The sequence below is a fragment of the Stegodyphus dumicola genome, chromosome X1 (assembly GCF_044657685.1).
Source record: "Stegodyphus dumicola isolate Sdum_Otavi_A_Nest chromosome X1, ASM4465768v1".
Classification (NCBI taxonomy): Eukaryota; Metazoa; Arthropoda; class Arachnida; order Araneae; family Eresidae; genus Stegodyphus; species Stegodyphus dumicola.
In genome coordinates, this window is record NC_140780.1 from 40,517,365 (window position 1) to 40,543,554 (window position 26,190).

General features: G+C 32.7%; 1 protein-coding gene across 2 annotated transcripts in view; it reads right to left on the reverse strand.

Moving 5' to 3' along the window:
* Positions 1-211: 211 nt before the first annotated feature.
* The window catches only part of LOC118180746 (uncharacterized), an 87,235-nt gene continuing 61,256 nt past the window's right edge, over positions 212-26,190 (reverse strand). For both annotated transcript variants that reach the window (XM_085807796.1, XM_085807797.1), the window contains exons 5-8: positions 19,355-19,459; positions 9,265-9,308; positions 3,884-3,999; positions 212-362 (exon numbers count right to left, since the gene is read on the reverse strand). In XM_085807796.1, coding sequence (XP_085663922.1) covers positions 313-362; positions 3,884-3,999; positions 9,265-9,308; positions 19,355-19,459 — 315 coding nt within the window. In that variant the 3' untranslated portion in view covers positions 212-312. The remainder of the gene's footprint in view (positions 363-3,883; positions 4,000-9,264; positions 9,309-19,354; positions 19,460-26,190) is intronic.

A 26,190-nucleotide genomic window follows, 5' to 3' on the forward strand; every position in this document is an offset into this window, starting at 1 on the left:
ACTTTTAGATAAATGCAATTCACAACTCTTACACCTACATTCTGAATTCAGTTATTATTCCTGTACGCCGTGTTTAAGAAAAGTAAGGTTTTTCCCCCTTCTTTTCATTACATTATTATCAAATATCAAATTCAAATGCAAAAATCATGTCACAAGAAAGACATGCAACATCAAAAAGTATCCAGGGTGTAGTAGAAAAAATAGTAAAAGCTTACAAACATTGAGCTTTATTGATTTTACATTGAGCTTACAGAAATAGTACAATTACAGTTTTATGGTATTCAAATCTTCAAACATTTTTCACCAAATCCGCTATTCTTTTCTTGCTCTTTTCTTGTTATTTAAGTTCACTATATCATTCTCTAAAAGTAATAATAATAAATAACAATAAATAATAATAATAATAATAATAATAATAATAAAAGCACCTAAACACACTAGTTTTTAGGTATAAATGATTTTGAAAGAATTTTGAACCAAAATGAAGATGAATCTTACAACATTGCGCAAAAAGTTTTTTTTTAACTTCCAAACCGGCTTGTTTCCTTTCACTCTTTTAAGCACTTTTTTTCAGTAATCGAAAACAAGGTATTCTTTTGAACCACAAACTACTCAATTGCTACTCCTTTTATTGAATTTTAATTCTCGTAGTCTGACATTATAGATAATTTTCCTCAAGGGATATAAAAACGCAGAATTCTGGCGGCGTTTTCTAAACATTCTTTATTTATCAGTGTTGCTGATAATAATAGCATAAGCTAAGAAATCATTTCGCGTCAAAATGGAACTGAAAGCCAGAGTCGTAGATTTCATACAGTAGTAGTGAAGATAAGGTTAAGGGGACTCATACACCTTAAACCCCTTATGACCTTCCAATATGTGACTTGCAAGAATTGGGATATTTTATTTATTTTAAAAGCAATTACTTCCAACTTTTTAAAGCTGACTACATAATACAGCTGCTTCGGAAAATAGTAACCAGAAAGTTTGTGTTGCCACAAATATTTTTGTAATTTAATCCTCTTTGTGACAAAATATTTCGCCATGTTTCCACCTTGCGCGCACGATATTTTAAAAATAGCTAATGGTACATACTTGAAATTGGATGGAATTCTTTACATGGGCACTACTTTCTAACTGAACCAACAATCTGATCAATATTTTAATAATGAAAAATTTTATGGACGAAAACATTAAAAATTTTGTTAATAAAATACATTTTATAAACTCAACTCAAAATAAAATAAAAATTTAACGTGAAATTTTTAGAATTTTAGGTTCACAGTAGTTTCCAAATGTTATAAAAGCTATATATTAAATATGGAATTAAATTATGAAACAGAATGTTTTAAACTGTGCGCGCAAGTTGGAAACATGACGAAAAATGTTGTCACGAAGCGGATTAAATTATAAAAATATTTGTGGCAACACAAACTTTCTGATTACTATTTCAAAAAGCAGCTATATTATGTAGTCAGCTCTAAAAAGGTGGTAGTAATTGCTTTTAAAATAAATAAGTTATTCCGATTCTTGCAACAGTCACCTATTCGAACATCTTATGGGTTTTAAGGTGTATGAGTCCCCTTAATACACAAAATTAGCAAAGCAAAAACCTTGTGTGGCGTAGATGTTAGTCAAGATTTTATGGATTTCGAGGGCAAACAGCTACAGGTTCCTCAGCTCAGGAGCAAAGAAATTTGTAACGAAGGTAAAGCCAAAGTTGCATTTATGCTCAACAGGAGTAAAGCGAACGAGAAGGTAGAGCCATCTGTCGGTAGAGATAGTAACGAAAATCGAAAACTTAATAGAATTTTAAAAGCTTTAGGAAGCACTGGATTTGAATTAAAGTCATTAACTAAGCAAGACAAATCTTTGTGAATGTGAAAAGCTTCAAGAATATCCAATTCACCAAATAGAAGAAGCTTTTTTTTTTTTTTTTTTTTTTTTTTTTTTTTTAATAATCTTTGTACATCCAAAGTCTACATTATAATTAAATTTCCAACTATGATTAGCTGTCGAAAACTTGTTAATTTCGCCTTTTCGAATGTAAGATTCGTGTTCCTTGGTGTGAAACTTTATTCTCTTTTAGTTTAGCGGATATATCTCAAACCACACTGACAAGATATATTATAAACTCCCCAAGAATTTAAGTTAGAAATGGAAAGCTTTCACATTCACAAAGATTTATCTTGTTTAGTTAATGGCTTTAATTCCAATCCGGTCCCTCCTAACGCTTTTGAAGGTCTATTCACTTAATTTTTCAATTTTCATTACTATTTCTGCCGACAGATTGCGCTCAGCTGGTGCGAATCACTGAGTAGCGCCCTGCACAAGATGAGGACGGCTATCCTGATACTAGACATGACCAAAGCTTAACCGCATCTGACATGTTGTAAAACAGGGTGAATGTATTTCAAGTATACGGATTATTTAAGGAGGCGTCCCACAATGGTCTATCCTTGGTCCAATCCTCTATATATTATATGACATCAACTTCCCTAATTTCAGGATAGACCAAAATGTCTAACTCGCCTGCTACGAAGACGACACGGCAATACTTGTGAAATCTCGAAGGCCAAATCAGGCTGTTGTGAAACTCCAGAATAACATTCCTGAAACTGAACAGTAACTCGCCAAATGGACGACTATAATTAACCCGGAGAAATCCCAAGTTCTACTTATTAGAAAATATCGCAACTAAAGACACTCTCAGTAATAACATCACCCTCTTCGGGCGGCAAGTCTCAAGACTGAATCAAGCAAACTACTTGGGAGTCATGCTAAATCGCTCGTTTACTTGGACTACTCATATTAGTAAAGCTCGAAACAAAGCTTTAGAAGTCACCATTAGACTATACCCACTACTGAAGGAGAAGCTTAGTATTTGAACAGGGGAAAGAGACATATTTACATCTCGGTCTAAGCCGATTTTTACTTACGCTTTCCCCACATGGGCAAATGCGAGTAAAAAGGACATTCGGACTCTTCAGAGATTGCAAAACAAGATGCTCAGGATCGAGCTCCTCACTTTTGTGAGAAATAAAAACATTCATGCTGATCTAAAAATTGAGTTAACAGCCGATTATCTTCATCGAACTAACAAAAGGTTCTTTGAAAATATTTCGCACAAAAAACCTGTAGATTTCGCAAATGTTTTCTCTTAAGAGATTCTTGAAGAAGATCGAAACACCAGGTCTTCGCTGCATTTTACTTAAAGTATGCCAGGGGAATTACTAGAATTAATTTACTAGCAGGGTGTATTACATAGTGATTTGGCAACCAACAGTGTGACCAAAGTGATTCAGCAGCTGCACGTTCATGGCTATGGAAATTGCAGATTTTATTGCTCTGTGGACTATATGACTCTCGTAGAAATTAGAAATATGTATGCATAAGCATCACATTGGACATAATTTTCTAATTATTTTGACAGGTCATTTGCATATCCTTTATTGGTTTAACATTACATCAAACTGCGATATTGTATTTTCTGTTAACTTTACGGTTACCAAAAAAAAAAAAAAAAAAAAAAAAAAAAAAAAAAAAAAAAACATACACAAGTGACTGCTTGAAAAGACCTGACTCGATGTTTCTACCGTGGATGGTAACTAGGCGTCGCTTAGTTACTCGTCAACAAAACTCTGTACATGTTTCCATTTATTTTCATTATGCATAGTTTTTTAATCGCTTTAATTAAAATGTGAGTATTTTGTGCTTATTTCAATATGCCACATGTGCATATCCTGTACATAATATAGTATATAGTTTCAGTTACTCGTCAACTGAAAAGCAGGAAAGCTTTCTCCTTTTATTTTTTTTTTAAATAAATATTTCAAAATAATTACGCAAGACAAATGTAAAAGAGGATATAAGATGAAATTACCAGTCAGTCTTTTTAGAACAACTATTGGCTTCATCTTCAACTTAGGGTCTTCTTCTTCGTCTGATTTGTCAGAAGATTCTTCTCCTGAAGCTAACAAGTTTAAAACATCCAAATTTCTGCACAGGAGGGAAAAAAATATTTTTGAATATGAATTATTAATTTAAATTAATTAAATTACTTTCAGTAGTCGTTATAATTATATTGTTCTAAAAAATTGCTTTTTAAAAAATGCTGGTGATATGATTTAAAAAAAGTAGAGGAATTTCTTCGTTTGGAGTGTGTATGTATAAAATTGCTATTGTATATAAAAAATTGCTACGTACGCACAGAAGTTTTGAATGACAAATGAGATATAGTTCAATATTAGATGAGCAGTTTAATATCAGATGCTTAGTCACAGCTTTTCTGCTTCATAATTTGTTGTATGGAAGCAAAACAGTTATGACTATGCCTCGTATTTTCTTTTCAGTTCATTTAGCTTCAAATTAAGTCCCCCTTGAAGACCAGCGAGCGGAGAAAAAAAAGCGAAGCTAGGGGACCGACCCCCCCCCCCGAAATGGACCGTCGCCACCGGCCCACGCATTTTAGCAGTTAAGCCTACTTTTACTTTAAAAAAAAAGATCTGAAAGGTTTCAGATTTTAAATTACGTCCAAAGGGGCGTTTTTTTAACGTTTTGTGTGTTACCTTTATTTATTAAATATCTTTTATTAAATATTTAATAAATATTTCTTTGCACTTAAACCACAAAATTCAGCTCAACAGCAATGTCGCAAAATAATTTTAAAATGAGACTATCTTTAGAATTTCCGATACACAATTCCGCGCGCGCGCTGGAGATAAAAAGGTCTTCCCTCCCCCTCCGTAGAGTGCTGCCATTGCTCGCTTTTAAATCATTGAGTTTGTTAATCAAATATTCGCTCAAGTTTTACAAAATATGAAATCGATAATAAAACAAATTCCAAATTTAGGCTTTCAGACCCCCATATTCGCAGTAGAATTACGTCATTCAAAATTGGATGACTCTAGGTACCGCTGTTTTATCACAATGATAGAAACATACGTACATTTATGCTGTTTTATCACAATGATAGAAACATACGTAATTGGATGACTCTAGGTACCGCTGTTTTATCACAATGATAGAAACATACGTAATTGGATGACTCTAGGTACCGCTGTTTTATCACAATGATAGAAACATATATACATTTATGCAGATTCTTCATTATTTAACTCCTTCAAATATAATACATGGCGATAGTATTTGGTCGCAACGATTTGAAAAGTGATACAGCCTTTTAAAGTTTTCAACGCAAAATCGCAGAACGAAAACAATAGTCCTTCAAGAACAAAGCCCCTTTGGACAAAATATATATATATATGTAATAATAAAATTCCATAGTCAAGAATACACTTAAAATTCTAACTGTATGTTCTTTTCATTTTTAATGGCGACGGTCTCTTATTTGAAAGTACGTAGAATTAAATACACAGCCCCGTAGTCAAGTTGTTTTTCCCGCCTTTTCTACACGTACAGTTATAGAATGTTCTGGAAATATTTAAAGCGAACTGGAATGGCTGACGTCATTTCTTGTAAGCTCCGCCTTTCCAGAGGCTATAAAAGGACTCGCAAAGGAATATCGGGGTCTTTTCTTTGATGTAACGATGCAGTAAACTTCACACAAAAAGTTATTAGTAATTCTTTTTTATTTACTCCGGAAATATGATTTTTGTAACTGCTATTTCTCCTGACTAATAATAAATGGATCCTGTTTTTTTTTAACTTATCGTCTGATAATTTAAGCTACGACTACAACTATGATTCTTCACCAATCTATTTATTCCGGACAAAAGCTGGTACATCACACACACACACACATACATATATATATATATAATCAGCATTTTAATACAATGACAATATATATATAATCAGCATTTTAATACAATGACCTCAATTTTTGAAGTCGAGATTTACTCAATCAGTTGAATAGTGACATTGTATTGAGTGAAGAAGAACTTGAATTAGAAACTAAAATTATCAAAATAAGAAGTGGTAGCTGTGTGGAAGGGCAAGGCTTCTAAACGACTAAAACAGCTTTCAGGAAATTCAGATTCTATTATGAGTTTGGTACCTAATGGGGCTAGTGAATCAAACGCTATCCGTGCAAGAAATACCGTAACATTGCCGAAACTTTTAATAAACAATTTTTTTTTGATGTAAGCATGTGGCTTGATTTTTGGAGTCAGTTTAAAAGTTCATCATAAAAACGAAAGTTTATCTGACGTTGAAAAATTGTCATACCTGAAACATTTATTAGGAAGAATTGCGCTGAATGCAATTAAAGGAGTTGCTCTAACGACCGAAAATTACAATAAAAGCATTCCTTTGCTAAATGAATGTTTCGGAAGAAACGACATCGTAATTAACATTCATATGACTAAGCTACTAAGCCTAGGTCTAGTGAAGCGTGCGTGTTCTTCGGAAATTATACGATGAAGCAAAAACTAATATTCGATAATAAAAACTTAAAATATACTGCGGGATGTTGCGGTCATCTATTACATAACGAAATTTTAACTGTTTTAACGAAATTGATTCCGGAAGAGAGAGCTTTAGAATACAGTTGAGGAAAAGGAAATTAAAAACAGAATTCGATGTTTTAGAATTAGCTGAATTCTTAAAAATTGAAACGGAATGTCGCTAAGCTTCCAGCTTTTTGTACGATTCGAAGAAATCTAAAAAATTTCTAGGAATTATTTTAAGAAAGAAATAAATCAAAAAACAGTTTATAAGGTATTTCTCCCGCCTTCTTAACATGCCTTCGGGGTGTAGGGGCCAGCAAGCTCGACGCGTATTCGAGAGGTCCGTGGTTCGATTCCCGGCGAGGGCATTGCTCATTTTTCATGTCTTCTGTTTCCAAATAACCGAACGTCTCTACAAGTTTAGGCGCATTAATCAACTAACAGCTGCATTTTCAACCAGTGTAAAATTTAACTGTGAACTCTGTGATGCGAATCATGATTCATTTAAATGCGAATGTCACGCGCCAGTGGAAGAAAGATACAAGCTAAAAGTCGAAGGTCGTTGCTTTAAATACTACAAAAATGTCCTTTTTGAGTGTTAATTGTAGATAAAAATTAAATTCAGGTAGAAAATGTAATTGTAATTATCATCACGAGAGCATTTGCTTCAATGAATCTTCAAGTAAATAAACTTACAAACCGAAAATTCACCCAATGAATGTGTTAATATAAAAGAAATGACCGTAAATCCCCAACGCCAGTTTCGTCTGTATCATTTTGCAAGTAAGTAAAAGATTCACATTTAATTTTATTACAAACATGCCCCGTGAGAAATGTAACACCTTACATATAGATAAAAAAATGATCGGAGTATTATTTGATAATACTTCAATGCGTTAAAAGCGTAATGATTCTAAGAAATGATTAGAACTTGAAACGTTAATCACAAAGAAAATTATCAATGCATATGTTTGCGTCCTGGACAGATTAGTATAGAAAAATGTTAAAATGCCGCCATAGTGAATCCGACCTATATTTTGCTGACAGTACAAAACTGCTTGAAGTTCTAATAGGCGCGGAATACGTTTGGTAAATAAAATCGATGGATACGAAAATATGAGCAAAAATTTAACCACCGTGAAGATTTTGGAATATGTGTTCAAGGTTAAACATTTATTGTTCACCACAGTGAATATATGTGTAGTAATGGCTGTATATGTGTAACAATGGCTCAAACAGCCTTTGCGCATGGCTACGAAAACAAATAAGAGAGGATTAATGATGGGTTGGTTCACAGACTGTCAAATAAATAGGGATCTGAAGAGGCTTTGGTAAATTGATAGTTTATGTGTTCAATCTCGGTTTGAACATATTTCGTTAAATATTATGAAACAATTTGAAACAGAAAAAAGGATAAAAGATATGAAGTTAGATTACCATTTAAAATGGAAACAAAATTAGTCGATAATTTTAATATTGCAAAACGAAGATTGTTCAGTTTAAGGAAAAGATTTAAGAGTAATTAATATCTTTAAGAAGAATATAAAAGGATTACAAATGAACAGTTAGCTGAAAGTACTAATAGAGGAAATAAATCCTGAAATAGAAGGTGTTTTTTTTTTTTTTTTTTTTTTTTTAATTAGTAGTTTACGATGCTTCGTCCAAAGAGCTAACCAGGTATCAAAGGGACCAAATGTGTACCTTAACATTTTGGATCTACTTCTAAATTTCAAAAGGAAATAAAATGCCTTCGTAGCTGATATCGGAAAGGCTTTCTTACAGATTTGCCTAGCGGAAGCCGATCGGAATTATTAAGAGATTTCTACGGTTTGATGGGTTGACATCTGGAAGCTGAAAATTTACCAAATCACGAAAGTCCCACTGAGTGACTTCTAGCCCTTTCCGCTTAGCAAAGACAATACAACACAAATAAATATAAGGATTCGAATAAAGAAGGATAAAGGATGTTGAATGAATGCTTATGTATGTCGATGATCTATTGACAGGAGCAATTCTACATTCTCAATCCCGAAAGAAGTCTACAGACACAAAATTTATCTTATCAAAGGCAGCTATGAATCTGAGAAAATGGCGAAATAATTCAAAGAATCTGCTGAAAATCTGGAATGAAGCAGGATTTCAAAATCATTCTATTTCTAAAAAGTGTATAGTACCACTGAAGGTACTGTTTGGAACACCGAAGCAGATGAATTTAGTTTTAACCTTTCTCCTATTTGGCCATTGTTAGACGATAGACAGAACACATAAAGAAGCATTTTGAAATTAGTATGTTAAATTTATGACCCTATGGGATTAATTACACCACTTGTAATTATAGTGAAGATTCTAATTCAAGAATTATGGGAGAGAGGTGTAGGATGGGATGAAGAGCTAACTGAGAATTTGAAAATTAAACGGGAAAACTGTTGTAGAAACATTTCTAAATTGGAAACTGAAGAAAATACAGTTTGTCTACTCTGTAAGAAAGGAGTGCTTTAATTAATTAATATTCCAAGTTTGGCAAGCTATCGCCAAATGTGCGAAGAAACTGAAGAAATCGGACATTTCGATGGATAACTTGAAAAAGAGGAAAACTGCGAAGTCTTAGGATGGCAGGCGTTCGGTGACCGAAGATGGTACCTCTTCCTTTAAGTTGGCTGAAATGACACTATTTTCCATCTTGGCTGATCTGGCATGGACTGAAATATTACTCTGTCCTTCAAATTTCGCAGCAGTTTTCCTGATAAAAGGCAGCACGATAAAAGTGCTTGGTATTGAACCACAAATATGTATTACGCACGAAACAGGTTTAAAAAGCCAAACTTAACTACTTAAACTTTCTATAACTACTTACTTATAACCAGAAGCTCCTTTTTTTTTAATTTCCTGCTTCATCATCTGAAAGAAAAAATGATAATAATCAAATGCAAATTTAAGACATTCGTTAGTTAAGAACGAACAGTTCAGTTAACAGTTTCAATAGAAAGATGATAAAACTTTTAGTAAATAGAAAACGAAATGCCATTACATTTAGACCTATCAAATTGGATCAGGTGTATAACAATGCACCAGATAAAGGGGCGTCAAGAATGCACTTCTAACAATTGATCTGAATGCACCACATCCACCCACCTTATTTGGTAAACATATCGATCCGGATGGTTCCTGCATATTGCATTCATGGTCGCCATGATCATTATACTTTTAAATCGTTTACTTGTTTGATCCTCATAAAAACTATTTAAATTTCGCAAATCTATGGAAGACAAAAGAGAGAGAGATTTCTATATAATAAGAGCTACATTTGTTTTGTAAAAATGGCATAAAACACATTACAGAGAATTTTGTGTAATGACAGTCAATGACGGTGCGCCTCCAATAGAACAATAATCTTGTTGTTACTTAAAGTGTTCTTCAGAAGTTTAATCCTGGAGTAAGTACCATAAAATATTGGAATGAAGAGTATGTGTTACTCAAGAACAGAAATAATGCACTTCATAGATTTCACAGTAAAATGCTTTCTTGTGAAATTTGAATTTAAGCACAATACCTCAGAGAATTTCTAAAAAATAATAAATTCCCAGAAATTTTTTTCATTAGACCCATTTCTTGTTGATTTAACATAGCCACCTGTTGAGTGTGCAATCTCATTCTTAAAATTTCTTCTTGAGTTCAGACAACTTCTCACAACAAGGTGTGTGTGCGTGCGGGGGGGGGGGAACAGAAGTCTAAAAAAATTCTATGTTCTGTGTTTTTTACTGCAGTAGTCTCAAACTCAAATTGACTGCAGGCCGAATGCACGATCTGAAAATTAAAATGAAGAGGAAAAAGTATTCATTTTTTTAACAAAATAATTTTTTTTTGACTACATATTTAACAAATTTTGGCCACAAATACGAACTGGGAAAAAAAAAAAAAAAAAAAAAAAAATTAAGATTTATTTTGCCTTGACTGCCAAGTTCTTAGTCATAGCGAATTCAACATTTTAGCATTCTACTCAATCAGAATTCTTCCGCTTCATTATGGATGCACGTTCTACTACGTCATCAGTATTTCTACGATTCAGTGTTCCTTCAATAAAAATATGCACTTTTATATAACGCTTCTGGCGAAAATACATTATATAAGCTTTCAGTCAATAATTGTTTTAAAGCTTTATTAATTATCCAATCAAATGGTATCGAAACCGAAACTAACCCACTCTGAGTTAAGATTTCGTCCTGAAAACATCGTACTTCGCTTTGCTGCGTTGCGTAACTACACTGCAAAATCAAGAGAATCTGACTTTGCAGGAAGAGGAGCCCATTGTATTCAGAATGTCTCGAAATGTAGCTTGCTAAAACTCCAAGGAAACACGAAGAGCAAAAGTAGCTATTCTAAAAAAAGTGTCCGAACTTTAGATCATCAAATCCGTTTCTGAATACGGTATTAGATCATCTTCTAAAGATCTTCTAAAAGGAAACATCCCCATAAAGAAATGCACCAAAAATAGACTGGCTCATTTTAGAAGAATCTTAAGAAAATTAGCTGATAATACCTCTTTTTAAGAAAAGACGTCTCTTAGTTAAAAAAAAAGGGGGACCTTTTTTTTTTATCGTTCCTCATTCCAGCAGCAGGAAGCGTCTTATCATCCTTAATCCATGGAACATTGTAAAATTTTGCTTTGGTACCTCTGGATCACATGCAACAATTTCAATATGACCATTTGAGTGATTTAAATACACAAATTCAACATATGTTAAAAAAAAATGGACGATGAAGAAAAGACCAAACTGTACATCTAGGTTAGACAAAAACATGGTACGTTTCCTAATGTTAATGCTGTCAAAGTTTCTGAAGTAGAATCTCTTGACCCATTGATATAGAAGATGAAATCATAAAGATAGTTCCTGTCAAACAGAAAATAGTTTTTTAAAACAACATCATGTTTCTTAAACGCAGAACAAAAAACTGATACTAGATGGGAACGTGTTTCTTGGTTCAGATATTGTTCAGCTCAAAAAAACTTTCCGTTGAGAAATATAATTCGAAGGCCTACTGCATTCGAACAATTTAAAGAAATACTAAAAATAAATAACTTTCCTCAAAAGTTTATAAAAAAAACAGACTTTACTGCTTGCAAAAACTATATATGCTGGATCTAAAACAGCTTTCCCCATTTGTAAAGTGTATACCAGCCAGTTTCCTTTAGAAAGTCCTCCACAAAGGCATCCCTTTCCACAGGCAGATAGACCTAGTGTACTTTGCCATACTAAACTAAAATGAAACCAAAACCACTCGTGGATATATACATTACATGTCTGAATCCTGTCCCGATAACACAAAAGTACCAGTTAAAATTGGGCTTTTAAAGATATGTGAAAAGAGTTTTGAATTAAAATCCAGATTATATTTCATTATCTTGTAATAAATACATTGGACAAAGATGGCACTGTAACTATTTAATACGAGTTCCAGTAAGCTGTCAATAATGCTTTATACTTACATTAAGTACTGAAATCAAGATCAGAATGTTATGAATTAGTATTATTGTTCGCATAAGTGCTTCACATTTAGAAGTCCATTCTATTATCAATAATTTAATATCTATTCTTAACAAATAAGAACAATACGATACTAATTATTACATTTATTTATAAGTTCTATGAATTGCAATAATTTCCTTTTCCGATATCTTCTTTTACAAAATACTTTCAGTCTATAATTCCTTTTTTAAATGTTAATTTCTCTTCATCATAGGTAAAATATATTCACACTTTATTGATGAAAAATTATTTAATTAAAATGTTCAAAGTATATGTTACAGAAAACAAACATATTGACGTCTATAATTTATTAAAACTTATTTATTTATTATAGTGAATTAATCAAATTCTCGAATTAATAGGTAGAGTTTGAAAAGCAGAGGTCTAAGAAATCATATAACATTTATTTACATAAGAATGACTGTATATACATACTGAACACAAGTTATCTTTTACTCAGACATTTCATTCTAACCTCTTTTTATTGCATTAGAGTTTTAAAAATAAGTATTTTTAATGATTTTTCTACTACTTTTTCGAAATTCTGATTTTTATGCCAGTCAGAAATGATTTTCTTTGAGTATACAGAATTAAATTATTTATTTCTGGATTAGTCATCGAGTAATTTAAAATATAATACTTAGTACTATTACAAAATTTAAGAACTCCAACTTTTAACATGCTGCTTTTATCAGATAAAAAAAATTAACCAAAATGTAAACTTGTAATATTGAAAATTTTCTCTCTTAAGTAAAACTATTCCCGCTACATAATTTCAGCACAAACTAAATATTACAGTATATAAAAGAATGCAGTGTACTTGTAAAATTAATGATAGTTACGTATTAACACAACCACCTTAGCTCAATTTGGATTTAACACATGAAAAGGTAAAAATTATTCATTGGGTGCAAGTTGATGGTTTTTACAACTTTTCTTAAATAGATACCCAAATTATTGATACCTATCATAGGTTGGCTAACATTATCAAATTATGAAAAGAAAACATATTTTAGTAATTTGAAATATAAATTTTAATTATTAAATAAGGAAATAAAACACGTTCATCTCTAAATCTTTCTGTAATTATTTTGCCTTATTCTTTTTCCCAAGCGGTTTATTTTTGCTTGAAAAAAAATTAAATAATTTCAGAGACTCGGCATCGCACAAACTTCAGCAGCATCGGCTATCTACCAAATAAATGCATTTCCTTTTTGTTTCTTTTAGAAATTTTTTGGCAAAATTTTATATTCCTGTAATTTTGTATTTTGTATTTGTTTCCATTTCCACCGTAGTTTTTTCCATTGTTGATAAATTCCAAAGAGCATATTTTAAAATTAAGGCAAAAAATATCACAATTTGTTCATAAAAAATTTTGAAACTTGAAATACAACACAAAGAATGTATACAAAAATGGCGACATTGCCCTATTAAAGGATTGTTATGAGCATGGTTCCTAGAGTTTGGCACATTTTAAAAATTTGACGAGATAGATCTCGTCAGGTTGAGGTGGTTGCAAGTAATAAATTAATTACATTGTAATGCATGCATTTTTACTGTTAAGAATATAAAATTTTTACTTATAATAAATATCTGAATATGCTAATTATTTATTTGTCTTCTTATGTAATTTTGATAAATTAACCACTATTTATTTTACATCAGTAATCTTCAGACTAATTTTAAATTTAGTTTCAGTGTGAATTTCTTTTGTTCTCTGCTTTCTTATGCTTAAATTGACGTCATGTAAAGCAACATAAAAAATAAAACTATTAAAAAAATATATGAAAAGCAAACAAATGAACAGATATGACAATGTATCAGTTCAGTTTCATAGATATTCTGTACAGTAATACCCCTAATTTAATTAATAGGTGGAACTAATGAAAAGTACAACTTCACATACAGGATCTGTCAGAAAAATACATAGAGACTTTAACAGATGATATCTATATATTCGTTTCAAAGTTGAATTATCTTTGTAATATGTAATATGATATTTCCTTAACATGTTGGTATTCTACATACATACATGTAACACATGACAGTGAACCAAAATGGATTTGGATGACTTTGAGGTATATTGTGTAGTACAAGAAATCGGTTAGGCTAGAGGTCTTTCATCAAAAAATAATGGCAGAATGTGCAGCAGTCGAGGCGACAAACATTGTTCAAATAACTGCTCAGTACTGTGCTATATGTCTAGCTGTTAATGGCTACCGCTGTGACAGAGCAGTCTAAGTAACTGTACAGGTACATATTCATGAATTTTATTATTAAACCTAGCATAGCCTATGATATCAATGATTTAATTAACTTATAATTAAGTTCAATACTAAAGCAAAAGAATTTTCTTTTATTATTAAAGTGTGTGCATTTTTCTGATAGGCCTTTTATAAATATAGATGAATTTTAGTTTAATAGGACAGAGGGCCAGACCACCAGCACCCGAGTGGTAAAGTCGCTGAATACTAGATATTCAGTTCAGGGTTCAAATCTTGCCGAATGTGCTGGCTGCATGGGCGGTTTCATGGTTTTTCTCAAGTGTAATGTGTTTAAGAGCCAGTTTCCCTTTGAAAGTCCTCCACGAGAGCATCCCTCCTGTTAAGCAGATAGCACTCGAGTGCTTTGAATAATTAAATAAACCAAACCAAACCAAGGGAAAAAATATCACTAAACCAAAGGCACTAAATCATGCTACTTGGCCTATGTAAGAACCTAAAACAGTATTAAAATTAATACACTGCATTTTTGTGGATGCCAATAGCCTCGTATTTAGCACACATTTCTAATTAGCATCTATATTCCCAAAGCCTTTTATCATTTGAGCAAAGGATCTTTTGTCAAACTTGTGACTATCATACATTTTTCTGGTGGATTTGAAACTGTGTAACTTCACGTTTTCTTAAGTCAGGGATGAATATTCCATAACATGTGAAGAAAACATATATTTATTTTCTCATATGTCGAACTTTTTTCAATATTATACTCAGATATAAGACTTCATGCTATATTTAAAGTTTATATATATATATCAATATACCAGAGTCTGATCTTTACATTAAAAAAATCACATCACAGGAAACTAAATTTGAGATTAACATTACATGCATGATATTCAAATTTATACAATTTTAATTTCAGCTTCATCGTTATTCATTTCCTAGATTAAATCTTAACGTGGACTATTTAGATATGTTATATCCTACACTTACAAAACACTTCCTTCCCTGCAAAAAAAGGGACCCACCAGCGTCGAGCGGTAAAGTTGCTGAACACTGGTAGTTCGGTCTGAAGTTCGAATCCCGCGAACAGGCTGGCTGCATAGACGTTTTCATGGTTTCCCCCATGTGTAACGTGTATACAAGCCAGTTTCCCTTAGAAAGTCCTCCCTGAAGGCACCCCTCTGTTTAGGCAGATAGCCCTCGAGGCATTGCCATAAATCACATAAACCAATTCAAACCCTGCAAAAAAGTTAGGAACAGGTTATCATTTTAACACAGTAAACCTTTTCTTCGTGATCACTTCTGAAACTGACTACTTCTTCTCAATATGCAAATTCTGGTACTGAACATCTTCTCTTTGAAATGACAAGCTCTACACAAAATTAAAATCATATAGAACTGCTGGTGGTCATCTTAGAGAGGGTTCACTGTATTTATTAAAGGTCAGAAATTTATTTAACTATTTATGAAAATGCAAATTAATCAACAAAATCTGGTATTAAGTACTTTGTTTCTGTAAGCATAATTAGTAACAACTTCAGAGTTTGGTTTAGTGTGTATGATGACAATTTATTACATTAACGAATGTCATTTCCTAGACGGATATGAAGAATTTCTTTTGAGGAGCTGCTTTGCTTGGAAGGTTGGTTTGGTTTGTTTGATTATGGAAAGCATGCAAGGTCTATGTGGGAAGGATGTCTTTGTGGAGGATTTTCTAAGGGAAAAACTCTCATATCCATATTACACATGTGAAAAGCCAGATAAGTGCTCATGCGGCCAGCCTGTCCAATTGGAATCCAACTCAGATCGAACTATCAGCGTTCCAGTCACTTTACCGCTCAGCCGCTGTTGGGTTGTGTACGGAGGGCCATAAAGGAGAATAATTACATGCACTGAAAACTGAATTCTAAACTAAATGTATAAAGAAAGCAATGGAAATTCACTTATCAACACTAGTTCTTATTAAATTAAAATACTGCATAAAATAAATTTATAAAGCTATTGAACGAAAATTTTCTGTTAACATATTTAAGAGATGTGTAAGGAGTAACAGATTAATTATTTCTAATATTATTAAGTAAACTTTTAAAAGTAATTAATAATTTATTATTAAGTAAATCTTATAAAGAAATTATAAAAACGAACAAAAACTTCTTTAGAGAAGTTATTCTATTATTAAAAATCATATACTACTGGAATTAACTCACTTTATCCAAAATTAAATAAATGCATTTTTAAATGATAAATCAAGTTGTGTATAAATATTAAATATGAATACAATCATCTTAATTATTTTAAAAAAAACTGAATGTGAAGATGTGAAAAATTAAGAGAAAAAAGCTTTCTAGATTATTTGCTACAAATCTGACATTCTGAAAAATGAATGCACGCCTACACACACACTATTTATATGCATACACATGCATATTGATAAATATAATTTACATATGATTATATATTGAAAATATATGTATGTGTGTATGCGTGTGTATACACACTCATGCATATAGAGCGAAATTTTGTAAAGTTTCAGACATAAATTTATATTCCTTCTGGAACAGTAAGGAAATAATACTTTAAAGGAAAATAAATAAATAAAAAAAAAAAAAAAAAAAAAAGTATCAGTAGAACAAATTTACATTGCAGTGTAAAAATGTTTTTCATTCAAACAACGCACTTCCTAACGCCGAATGCCCACCAGCGGCCGAGCGGTAAAGTCGCTGAACACTGGTACTTCTGTCCGAGGTTCGAATCTCGCGAACGGGCTGGCTGCATGGACGTTTTCGTGGTTTTCCCCGTGTGTAACGTGTATACGAGCTAGTTTCCCTTAGAAAGTCCTCCACGAAGGCATCCCTCCATTAGGCAGATAGCCCTAGTGTGCTTTGCCATAATTAAATACACCACCTAACGCCGAATAGCAGAATGTAAACAAATGTCGGCTCAGGCAAGGCGTCAGAAATGTGACATCACTCATGTGGGCGGAGTTAATGGTGACCCTTATCTGCATTGTCATTGGCCAAACTCAAGCCGTTGTCCTAGCAGTGTACATTTTGCTTATATGCTGCCGGTTGGCCACACCTTTCTTACCTCCATGCTCGTAGCTCCTATGATGGCTGCCGTCGCTTCCTGGAGTCGCTGCGTGTTGGCTCCTTTCTTGCTTCCGTTTGGGTTTTTTGCTTTCTTCGTCTGTTCTACACCATTCATCGTACTGCCATATAATTGCTGTGCCATAATTGCTATCTTCTACTCCAATTTTACTGAATAGTGGCTACTTCTGCATTGTTATCACTACTTAATTACACCATGCCCGCAGAAATAAATCTCTGCCCTAAATATTTCCTAGCGAAAATTTAATACTTTACGTCACTATGATTAGTGCCATATGCCAATGAGCCTATTAATCTGTAAAATCTTTCCTATCCGCTTTCTGCTTTGGTGTTGTATTTATGTGTTATAAAAATATAAAAATACCTCTGGCCCACCAGCGGCCGAGCGGTAAAGTCGCTGAACACTGGTAGTTCGGTCCAAGGTTCGAATCCCGCGAACGGGATGGCTGCATGGGTGTTTTCGTGGTTTTCCCCATGTGTAACGTGTATACGAGCCAGTTTCCCTTAGAAAGTCCTCCACGAAGGCATCCCTCCCCTTAGGCAGATAGCCCTAGTGTGCTTTGCCATAATTAAATACACACATAAAAATACCCCAAAAAATTATAAAATTAAAAAATGCAAAAAAAAGATTAAAGCCAAAAAAACTCCCCCCCCTAAACTTTCTCTAGATAATGTTGCTCCCTCTAGTGGGCATTATGATAACTATTTATGCATTTTTCCTATTTCTGCTCACTACTTAGATATTTTCTGATGTGGATGTACATAGTTTTGAACCACTCCGTGATTTTATAATCATTAGCATTGGCATTTGTCGTTGCCTTCCTTTTGGCTGCCGGAATTTCGAGTTCCATTTAATTTTGCTCGGCGTTGCTGCTGCCCGTGGCATCTTGATTTTCTTGCAAAATACTTTTAAATATGTCCATTTTATTTCTATTATAGTAAGATTTAATTTGATCCACATTTGCCGCTACTTGTTCCCAGTCTCTCAAGTAGTAGTACAAGTAGAGTACGGCTTTTCTAACTTTTTCGACTAACATATGGGTCCATCTGAAACTTGGGACAAAATTTGGCAACTCGCTCGTCACCTGGCGATGATTGGAAGTGCTTCCTCTCCCACTCGATAATTTACTTCCCTCGGCCTCATTATCATAATATTTCTTTTTTTTTTTTTTTTTTTTCCTTGCCCTATCTGAACACGCAGCTGCTTCCATCTAATAGTTTCTGGATATCTTTCATTTGGGATTTCAGGGGTCTCTTCTGTACAAAAAATTATTTGTCCAATGGTGTGCCATTAACTTTCGGCCTAAGAATAACTCGGCCCCGTAGTATCATGCATCGCTGCTCGTTATGCGTAGACTAACTCATTGACACCGCTATCTCAGCGCTTGTGATAATTTCTCATGTAATATCATATTATTTTCACTATGTTCTTGTTTACCCGTTCTGCTATGTTCATAAAGTACCATTTTTATGTGGCGTATGCCACGTCCTGTATATAGCCCTTCAAATATTTGAGAAACAAAAAAATTCATCGATGCATGATTTCAAAATTTGGTATACTTGAAGACATTGTAAACTTGCCTTGAAGGGTCGTCTCCTACACAAATTTGATAATTTTGAACAATTTAAGGTTTATTTATTTCTCCTTAAATGCCATTCAATGATATTCTTTTGTAATTTAATGTTGTACAACAGTCTTTAATTTATACTTTTTCTGAAAGTATTTCCTGTTCTGGTTCGGTTACTTGATCTACTATTCTTTTTGGTAATATTTCTTGTTACTGCACATTCTGACCTTTTTCTATGTATACAAAACAGGTACACACCTTTTCCATATTACTGCATGCTTTAGTAAATGTTGTTGCAGTCATTTCTAATTTATAACGGATTTACATTTTAATTTTCTTTGGGGGGCACAATAATATGTAAGCATAACCTTTCTCACCAGAAAGCGTTCCTAAATGGCAATGACACTGATTTTTACTCCTTATCAATGATTCAAATGCAACAGAGTAATCAACTATTCAGATGAATAATATTTATTTGCAGAAATATTTGTTTCAAAATATGAAATCAAACATACATACTTCAAGCAATTCTGTCAGCTCTTTGCGTAATATTTTTATTTTCTCTTTGACTTGATTCAGAATGACATCGCTGGTTTCATTTCTTTCATTTATGTTATGAAACAGCTTAAAAATAAAATGCAGAAAAAAAAATATTAGTTCATCAAGCTTATCTCAGTATCTACAAGCATTTAAACAAAGGCAGTCACACTATAATAATATAGTAAATAATGATTCAGTTGCGAGAGATTTATTACTATTACTATTTTAGGTTAAAAAGAGGAAACAACCAAATTAGATAGGCGACTAAATTGGTTATTATCAAAGTTTGTATTTTAGTTTACATGAATTTTTACGTACTTAAAAAGCCTAATATCTGCGCTGAAGCTGCAAAGTAAGAAATAAAATTTAATTACAAATCAATAAAATTATTGTCTCCTACGGATCGAAAGAAAAATCGTAATCTTTAATGCTATTGAGGGAAAATGTTATCTCCTAGAAACAGAAATAAAATGCTTGAACCAAAACAACAAAGACATAAAAAAAGGAAATTTAAAAGCATTGCAATCGAAAATTTCCCAATAAAAATCTAAAAAGACTCAATCAAAATCAAAACAAATCCTGATAACAACAAAAATACATAAAAAAAAGGAACAAAATTAAAATCTATTGAACGTTATCAAGAGGAGGTCGATCAGATCTCAATTGAATCAATTTTCCAGGAAAACCGCTGTGTTTTTGCTCACTCAAAATTAGCTGATGAACCATTTCAAATTATTTAAACACTCATCCGAAAATTTTGAATGTCTCTTTTACACAGTCGTCCTTCTATCAAAAATACATAAAAACAAATTCAAATTAAAATGAAATAGATTCAGTTTGCCTAACAAAGCAAAAAGTAATGCATACAATTACTAATATTAAAATTTAAACGAAAAATGTTATTAAAACTTGAGAATTCAATCAATATTTAAATAATTAACAAAAAGTATAAACTTATGCGTAATTGAAAACAAAAGAAAATGATTAAAAATGGGGAAAGTGATGCCTAGGGTTGCTTTTTTGCGCAATTAGCGACTGAAAATTTGGCGATGGAAAATTTTTAATCTCCTAAAAGGTGAATTTATCAAAAGATTTTTAAAAAAAATAATTTTAAAATTGGAAAGCATTAAGGTATTCAAGAAAGAAAAAGAAAGAAAGGGCAAATGTTAAAAAAGAATAAAAATTTCACACCATGGTCTTATCCTTCAGTACATAAAAGTATACTTAAGAAAAATTATTTCAATTGTGGTTCTTTCCTTGAGGAAGTGACCGTGACTCCTGCAACGCGCTTTGATTTCATGAACAAATTACCAGACTTTAATTTCAATTACTCGGAAGCATCCTTCCTTCATAGCCAACAATCAGTTGGCGGTATTTTGCGCAAACGCACAATCAACAAATTTTTAAAACTCGCTGCGGTAGTTTCCGCCTCGCGTCAGATCATTTTGAATTAAGCTTCATATCAGACCGCCAAACTTTTACATTTATACAGTGAACTAATGATGTATTTAAAAAAATGTTAGTTCATCAAGCTTATCTCAGTATCTACAAGCATTTAAACAAAGGCAGTCACACTATAATAATATAGTAAATAATGATTCAGTTGCGAGAGATTTATTACTATTACTATTTTAGGTTAAAAAGAGGAAACAACCAAATTAGATAGGCGGCTAAATTGGTTATTAAGATCAAAGTTTGTATTTTAGTTTACATGAATTTTTACGTACTTAAAAAGCCTAATGTCTGCGCTGAAGCTGCAAAGTAAGAAATAAAATTTATTTACAAATCAATAAAATTATTGTCTCCTACGGATCGAAAGAAAAATCGTAATCTTTAATGCTATTGAGGGAAAATGTTATCTCCTAGAAACAGAAATAAAATGCTTGAACCAAAACAACAAAGACATAAAAAAAGGAAATATAAAAGCATTGCAATCGAAAATTTCCCAATAAAAATCTAAAAAGACTCAATCAAAATCAAAACAAATCCTGATAACAATGATTGTTGTTCATGCTGTCTCGTTCATATTACATGGAACAATGGTTGTCAGAGCCTATTCCCAAGAGAGGTTGGACTTCTATTTTCCACCCCTAATTTTGAGGGGGAAAACCCCGGGGGGTAAAAGGTAAACCCTCTGAGAAGAAATCAACCTATATGCGGTCAGGTCGTAAATTTAGAACCCCTTTTTTCACGGGGGGGCGGGCTGAAAAGGAAGAGATAGTCTTGCTCGTGGTCTTGAGAAAATGCGGGGGTCGTTTAAACATCTAACTTCTGTACATTCAGTTTTTATAGAGAGGAAAATACAAATTGAATTCTTGGAAGGAATGCAATTTTGTACAATGAAAATGTATTAGTGAACTATAAACTGTAAGGCAAATAACATCTTCTTTTAAAGTAGGAGTAGAAAGATAGATATTTGTTACATCAATGACTTTGTAGTAAATATTGAATTTTTCATTTTGAATGCTATGTTACATGTATGCGAAGTAGCTGAGTATCTGAGAAAATAGTCTTAACCCAAATGGTTTTCAACCTTTTCACGTCTAAAGGACTGTTTTTCAATTACGTTGTGGTCGCTGCTTTTTGGTTAATTTTTCTAATGACATATAAACATTAAATTGTTTTTAATTTGAGACTTATGAATAAAATAACGCAAACTAGACTGCAGAAAATTCTTCAGAATGAAGTTAATACTGAAAAATACATTTATCCTATTATCCAATTTTATCCTACAACAAATCTTTTAAAAAGTGTGGAATTAGCAGTGCATTAGGTGGAAATAAGGATGACATTGTGTTTTAGAAAAGTGGCAAATCTAGTTACAGTGACAACCTAAGTGAAAATAACTATGATTTTAGCAACAGTGATGACGAATTTCTGGGATTCTTAGAAACGCTGATGTATTTGCTAATTTTTTAATGCAACAGTTCCGTTTTCGTTGTATAAAGTGTTATCATTAAAATAGGTACTTAATTCTTTTCTGTCTAAGTATTTTTCCCAAGTTTTAACCTGATAAATCACTGCGCGTCTTACAGGCCAGGAAATTGAGGTATAGTGTAAATCGCCCTTCATTTCGTATCAGTGCCGACGATTTCGTATCGGTGCCTTTTTAAAAACGAACTTCTTAACGAAGAAAAACCGTTTTATGTACAGCATAATGTCTAAAAATTCCGTCAAATTAAGTAATCTTGACTTTAATGCTTTTGTATGCATTTCTTGAATTGAGTAATAAATGTAAATTTGTAATTTAAAAAAAATGTATAATATTTTATTTAGTTACATGCTAGTTATCTGTGTTATTGCTTCGTTTCTGGTATAGACCCCCCCTTTCCCAGAAAAAAAGCGTTTTGCTCCTCGATCGCAAAAATTTCTCGATGTTCCATTACTTAACCAGTGGAATTTCCTAGTTCCCCCCCCCAATAAAATTACAACTTTGCTACAACAACTGAGTAAAATATTTGCAGCTATCTACACATAAATTGAATGTTTATTTAAAAATAAAATATTTCCTAATTTTTATATCCCTTTTCTAGTTTATATGAAATTTCAAAATTTAACGATATCAGTTAATGAAATACTTGCAAGTAATATAATGGTTCTGCGAAATATATTCTTGATTCCAAAACCTTACTGCTAGGCATCAGAGCATCGCTCTTAGAATACATTATTAGTTCAAAGGGGCAATTTGCCCAGAAGGATTATTAATTTCATTTTGGCATTTTGAGTTGAAAACTATAAACGGTGAATCACCTTTCAATTTGTTGCCACCAAATATTATCGCCCTGTATTATATTTAAAGAAATTAAATAATGAAGAGTCTGCATGAATGTATGTATGTTTTGATAAAACGACGGTACCTAGAGCCATCAAAATTTGAATAACGTAATCTTCTATAGAATATCGACGGGTGAAAGCCCTAATTTGAATTTAAAATTTGTTTTATTATCGATTTCATATTTTATAACACTTCAACGAATTTTTGATTAACAAACTCAGCGATTTCAAAGCGAGCAATGTCAACACTGTACGAAAAAAAACATTTTTATCTCCAGCACGCGATATATATTCCTGATATACTGATACTGAATGAGACCTAAAAACACTTTTCTTTTAAAATATATCTCCCCTTATGATCCCTGACACAGCCGTTTACTTTCCCCTTTCGTAATTAACGTCAGTCTCCTGCTCTTGACCGCATTTGCAAAGCCACCATTTATTTAAAAAATTTTTAGAGACATTAGGTATTTTTGGAAGCAGGCAAGATGAAAAATTAGCAACCGCCTTCACCGGGAATCGAACCACGGACCTCTGAAATGCCGGCCAGTGTGCTGACCACAACACCACGAAGGCACGCTAGGAAAGCGGAAGAAATACCTTATATACTTCCCTTTTTTTTTTAAGGGCGACTAGGGTTTTAGAGGACCTAATCGCCAAATCCTGGCTGCGGAAAATCATCATCCACAACCCTTTTAGTTCGGGCACCACTGTAGAGACATTAGGTATTTTTGGAAGCAGGCAAGATGAAAAATTAGCAACCGTATTCGCCGGGAATCGAATCACGGACCTCTGAAATACCGGCTCAGTGTGCTGACCACTACACCACGAAGGCACGCTAGGAAAGCGAGAGAAATACCTTATAAATTCTTCTTTTTAATTTTTCCCCCTCTCCTACCTTTCGGGGGAGGTCAAGGTCCATTCGGCCCTCCACTATGTAACCCCTTTGGGAAGGGGGCTAATGAAAACTGATGATTTCGCGGAAACAGGAATGATTTTGACAACCGCGGAAACAGGAATCGCAGAACCAGGAAGACGCCGAAAGCCCCCCACGAAGACAACTCTTCTCTTAGGCAGATAGCTTTCGTGCGCTTTGTTATAATTCAAACCAAATTAAAGAAACTTATTCATTTTACTCTCTAAGTTGAGCCCCAAGGGAGCTTTTCGTATTCAGAACCTAAAACGTATCAGAACGAAAAATTAAATAAGTTTAATTATTTAACTTCAGAATAGAACTTTCTATACAGAATTCCAATTTTTAATTTATCCCAATTTCCAAAAATCTGAGCATGAATAATCATGTAATAAAACATAGATCGATAACTTTGAAAGTCAGAGATTAACTTTTATGACCTTCGACCACTAGTAATCGAGAGGTAAAAATCGTTGAATATTGGTAGTTTGGACTGGCGTTGAAACCATGGCGGATGGGCTGCTTACAAGGAAATTTTCGTGGTTTTCTCCATGTGTAACATAAATGCGAGTCAGTTTCTATCAGACGTATGAAATAATTTTTGTATCAGCTCCACACTATAAAGAGTCCTCCATGAAGGCATCCATATCCTCTCGGCAGATAATCTTAGGGTACTTTGACATAAACTAAATAATCTGATTTTGATGATCATGGTAATCTACTTTCATACTGAAGCTTGTCATGCTTTAATTAATGTTTTATTTATCATAAACTGTGTTAACTACTTTAAATTAATCATTTCAGCAACTTTTCTGTTAGATTTCCTTTTTTAAATTTTTGATATCATTTTAGAAGCCTAAATATGTCTGATCGTTTTAGTAAGACGTATTATTTGTAACTGTTTTACATATAAGTACAGAGAATCTCATGACGACGAACTCTAAAAGCGTTGCCTACAACATAAATAAATAGGCTTTTATACATTTGCTTCTCTTAACGCAACCATCTATATAAGTGGCTCAAATCGCTTGAAACCGTTAGCGGTCGCACTAGAAAAGTCTCATTATATTTGCTTTTTTGCGGGCATTTAATAATTTCAGTTTATTTAACATGTCTGCCTTATAAATTATAATATTGATTTTTCAAGAATGTATAACAACTTTCAATGTAAATTACAATAGTAATAATCTTTTACATGCCATTCGGATTATTGTATTCGTATGAAAGCCTTGAATCAATTGTTTATCATCATTTCGTACGCATATTATTGCAAAAATTCAAAATCCTTAATTATGATAATTTTCAATATTCGAGCTGTAAATGCCAAATTATTTAATGATAGATTTAAAATTTATGCATTTACAATGAGAAAATCATAATTATAGAGCTTTTTAACGTCTGAAGCTGGTTAAAACTGATTGGAACGTGTTGCAGTCTCAGTTTCATATGCAAAAACATTCTCACACTGATTTGTTATTCGCTTAATTTATACCCGTTTTCCCTAAGTAACAAAATTTTAGATTTATATCATTTTTTTTTTTTAATTTGTGAAAATAAACAAAAAGGAAAAAAAAATTCATTTATACATTATAATTATTTTCTGTTCATCTTTTATGACAATTAGTATATTTTTCAATTTTCCTCAAATGTCAAATCTTCTTGTATTTCTAAATATCTATAGATTTTTTACAGGCCCACCCCAATTTTAAGAGTTTTAACGTAAATTATTAGAAGCGTTTGATGTAATTAATCATGCATGTCATACATGGATTCGCTAATTTAGAATTTTCAGAATTGTTGTAAGCACTACTGTAGATGATCGGTCTTTCCTAGCAAATTGCAAATTTCAAGATTCAATAAATCCAATAATTCAGTCAACCCAATTTTAAGATTCAATAAAGGCACTGAAGTTATTTAATATTTAAGAACTCTCGGCGATTTAGAACTCCCTGACATTTGTACTCAAGAAATGACTTCAAAAATGTTCTGCTACATCTATTAAAATTGTTCTATCCCTTGACGAACTAATATATACTGTATTTTCCCTTAATTTCTTCTTAGGTTACTTGTATCATTATAAAACACACGTGGGCTATTTGTCTAAGAGAAGGGAAGTCTTCGTGGACGA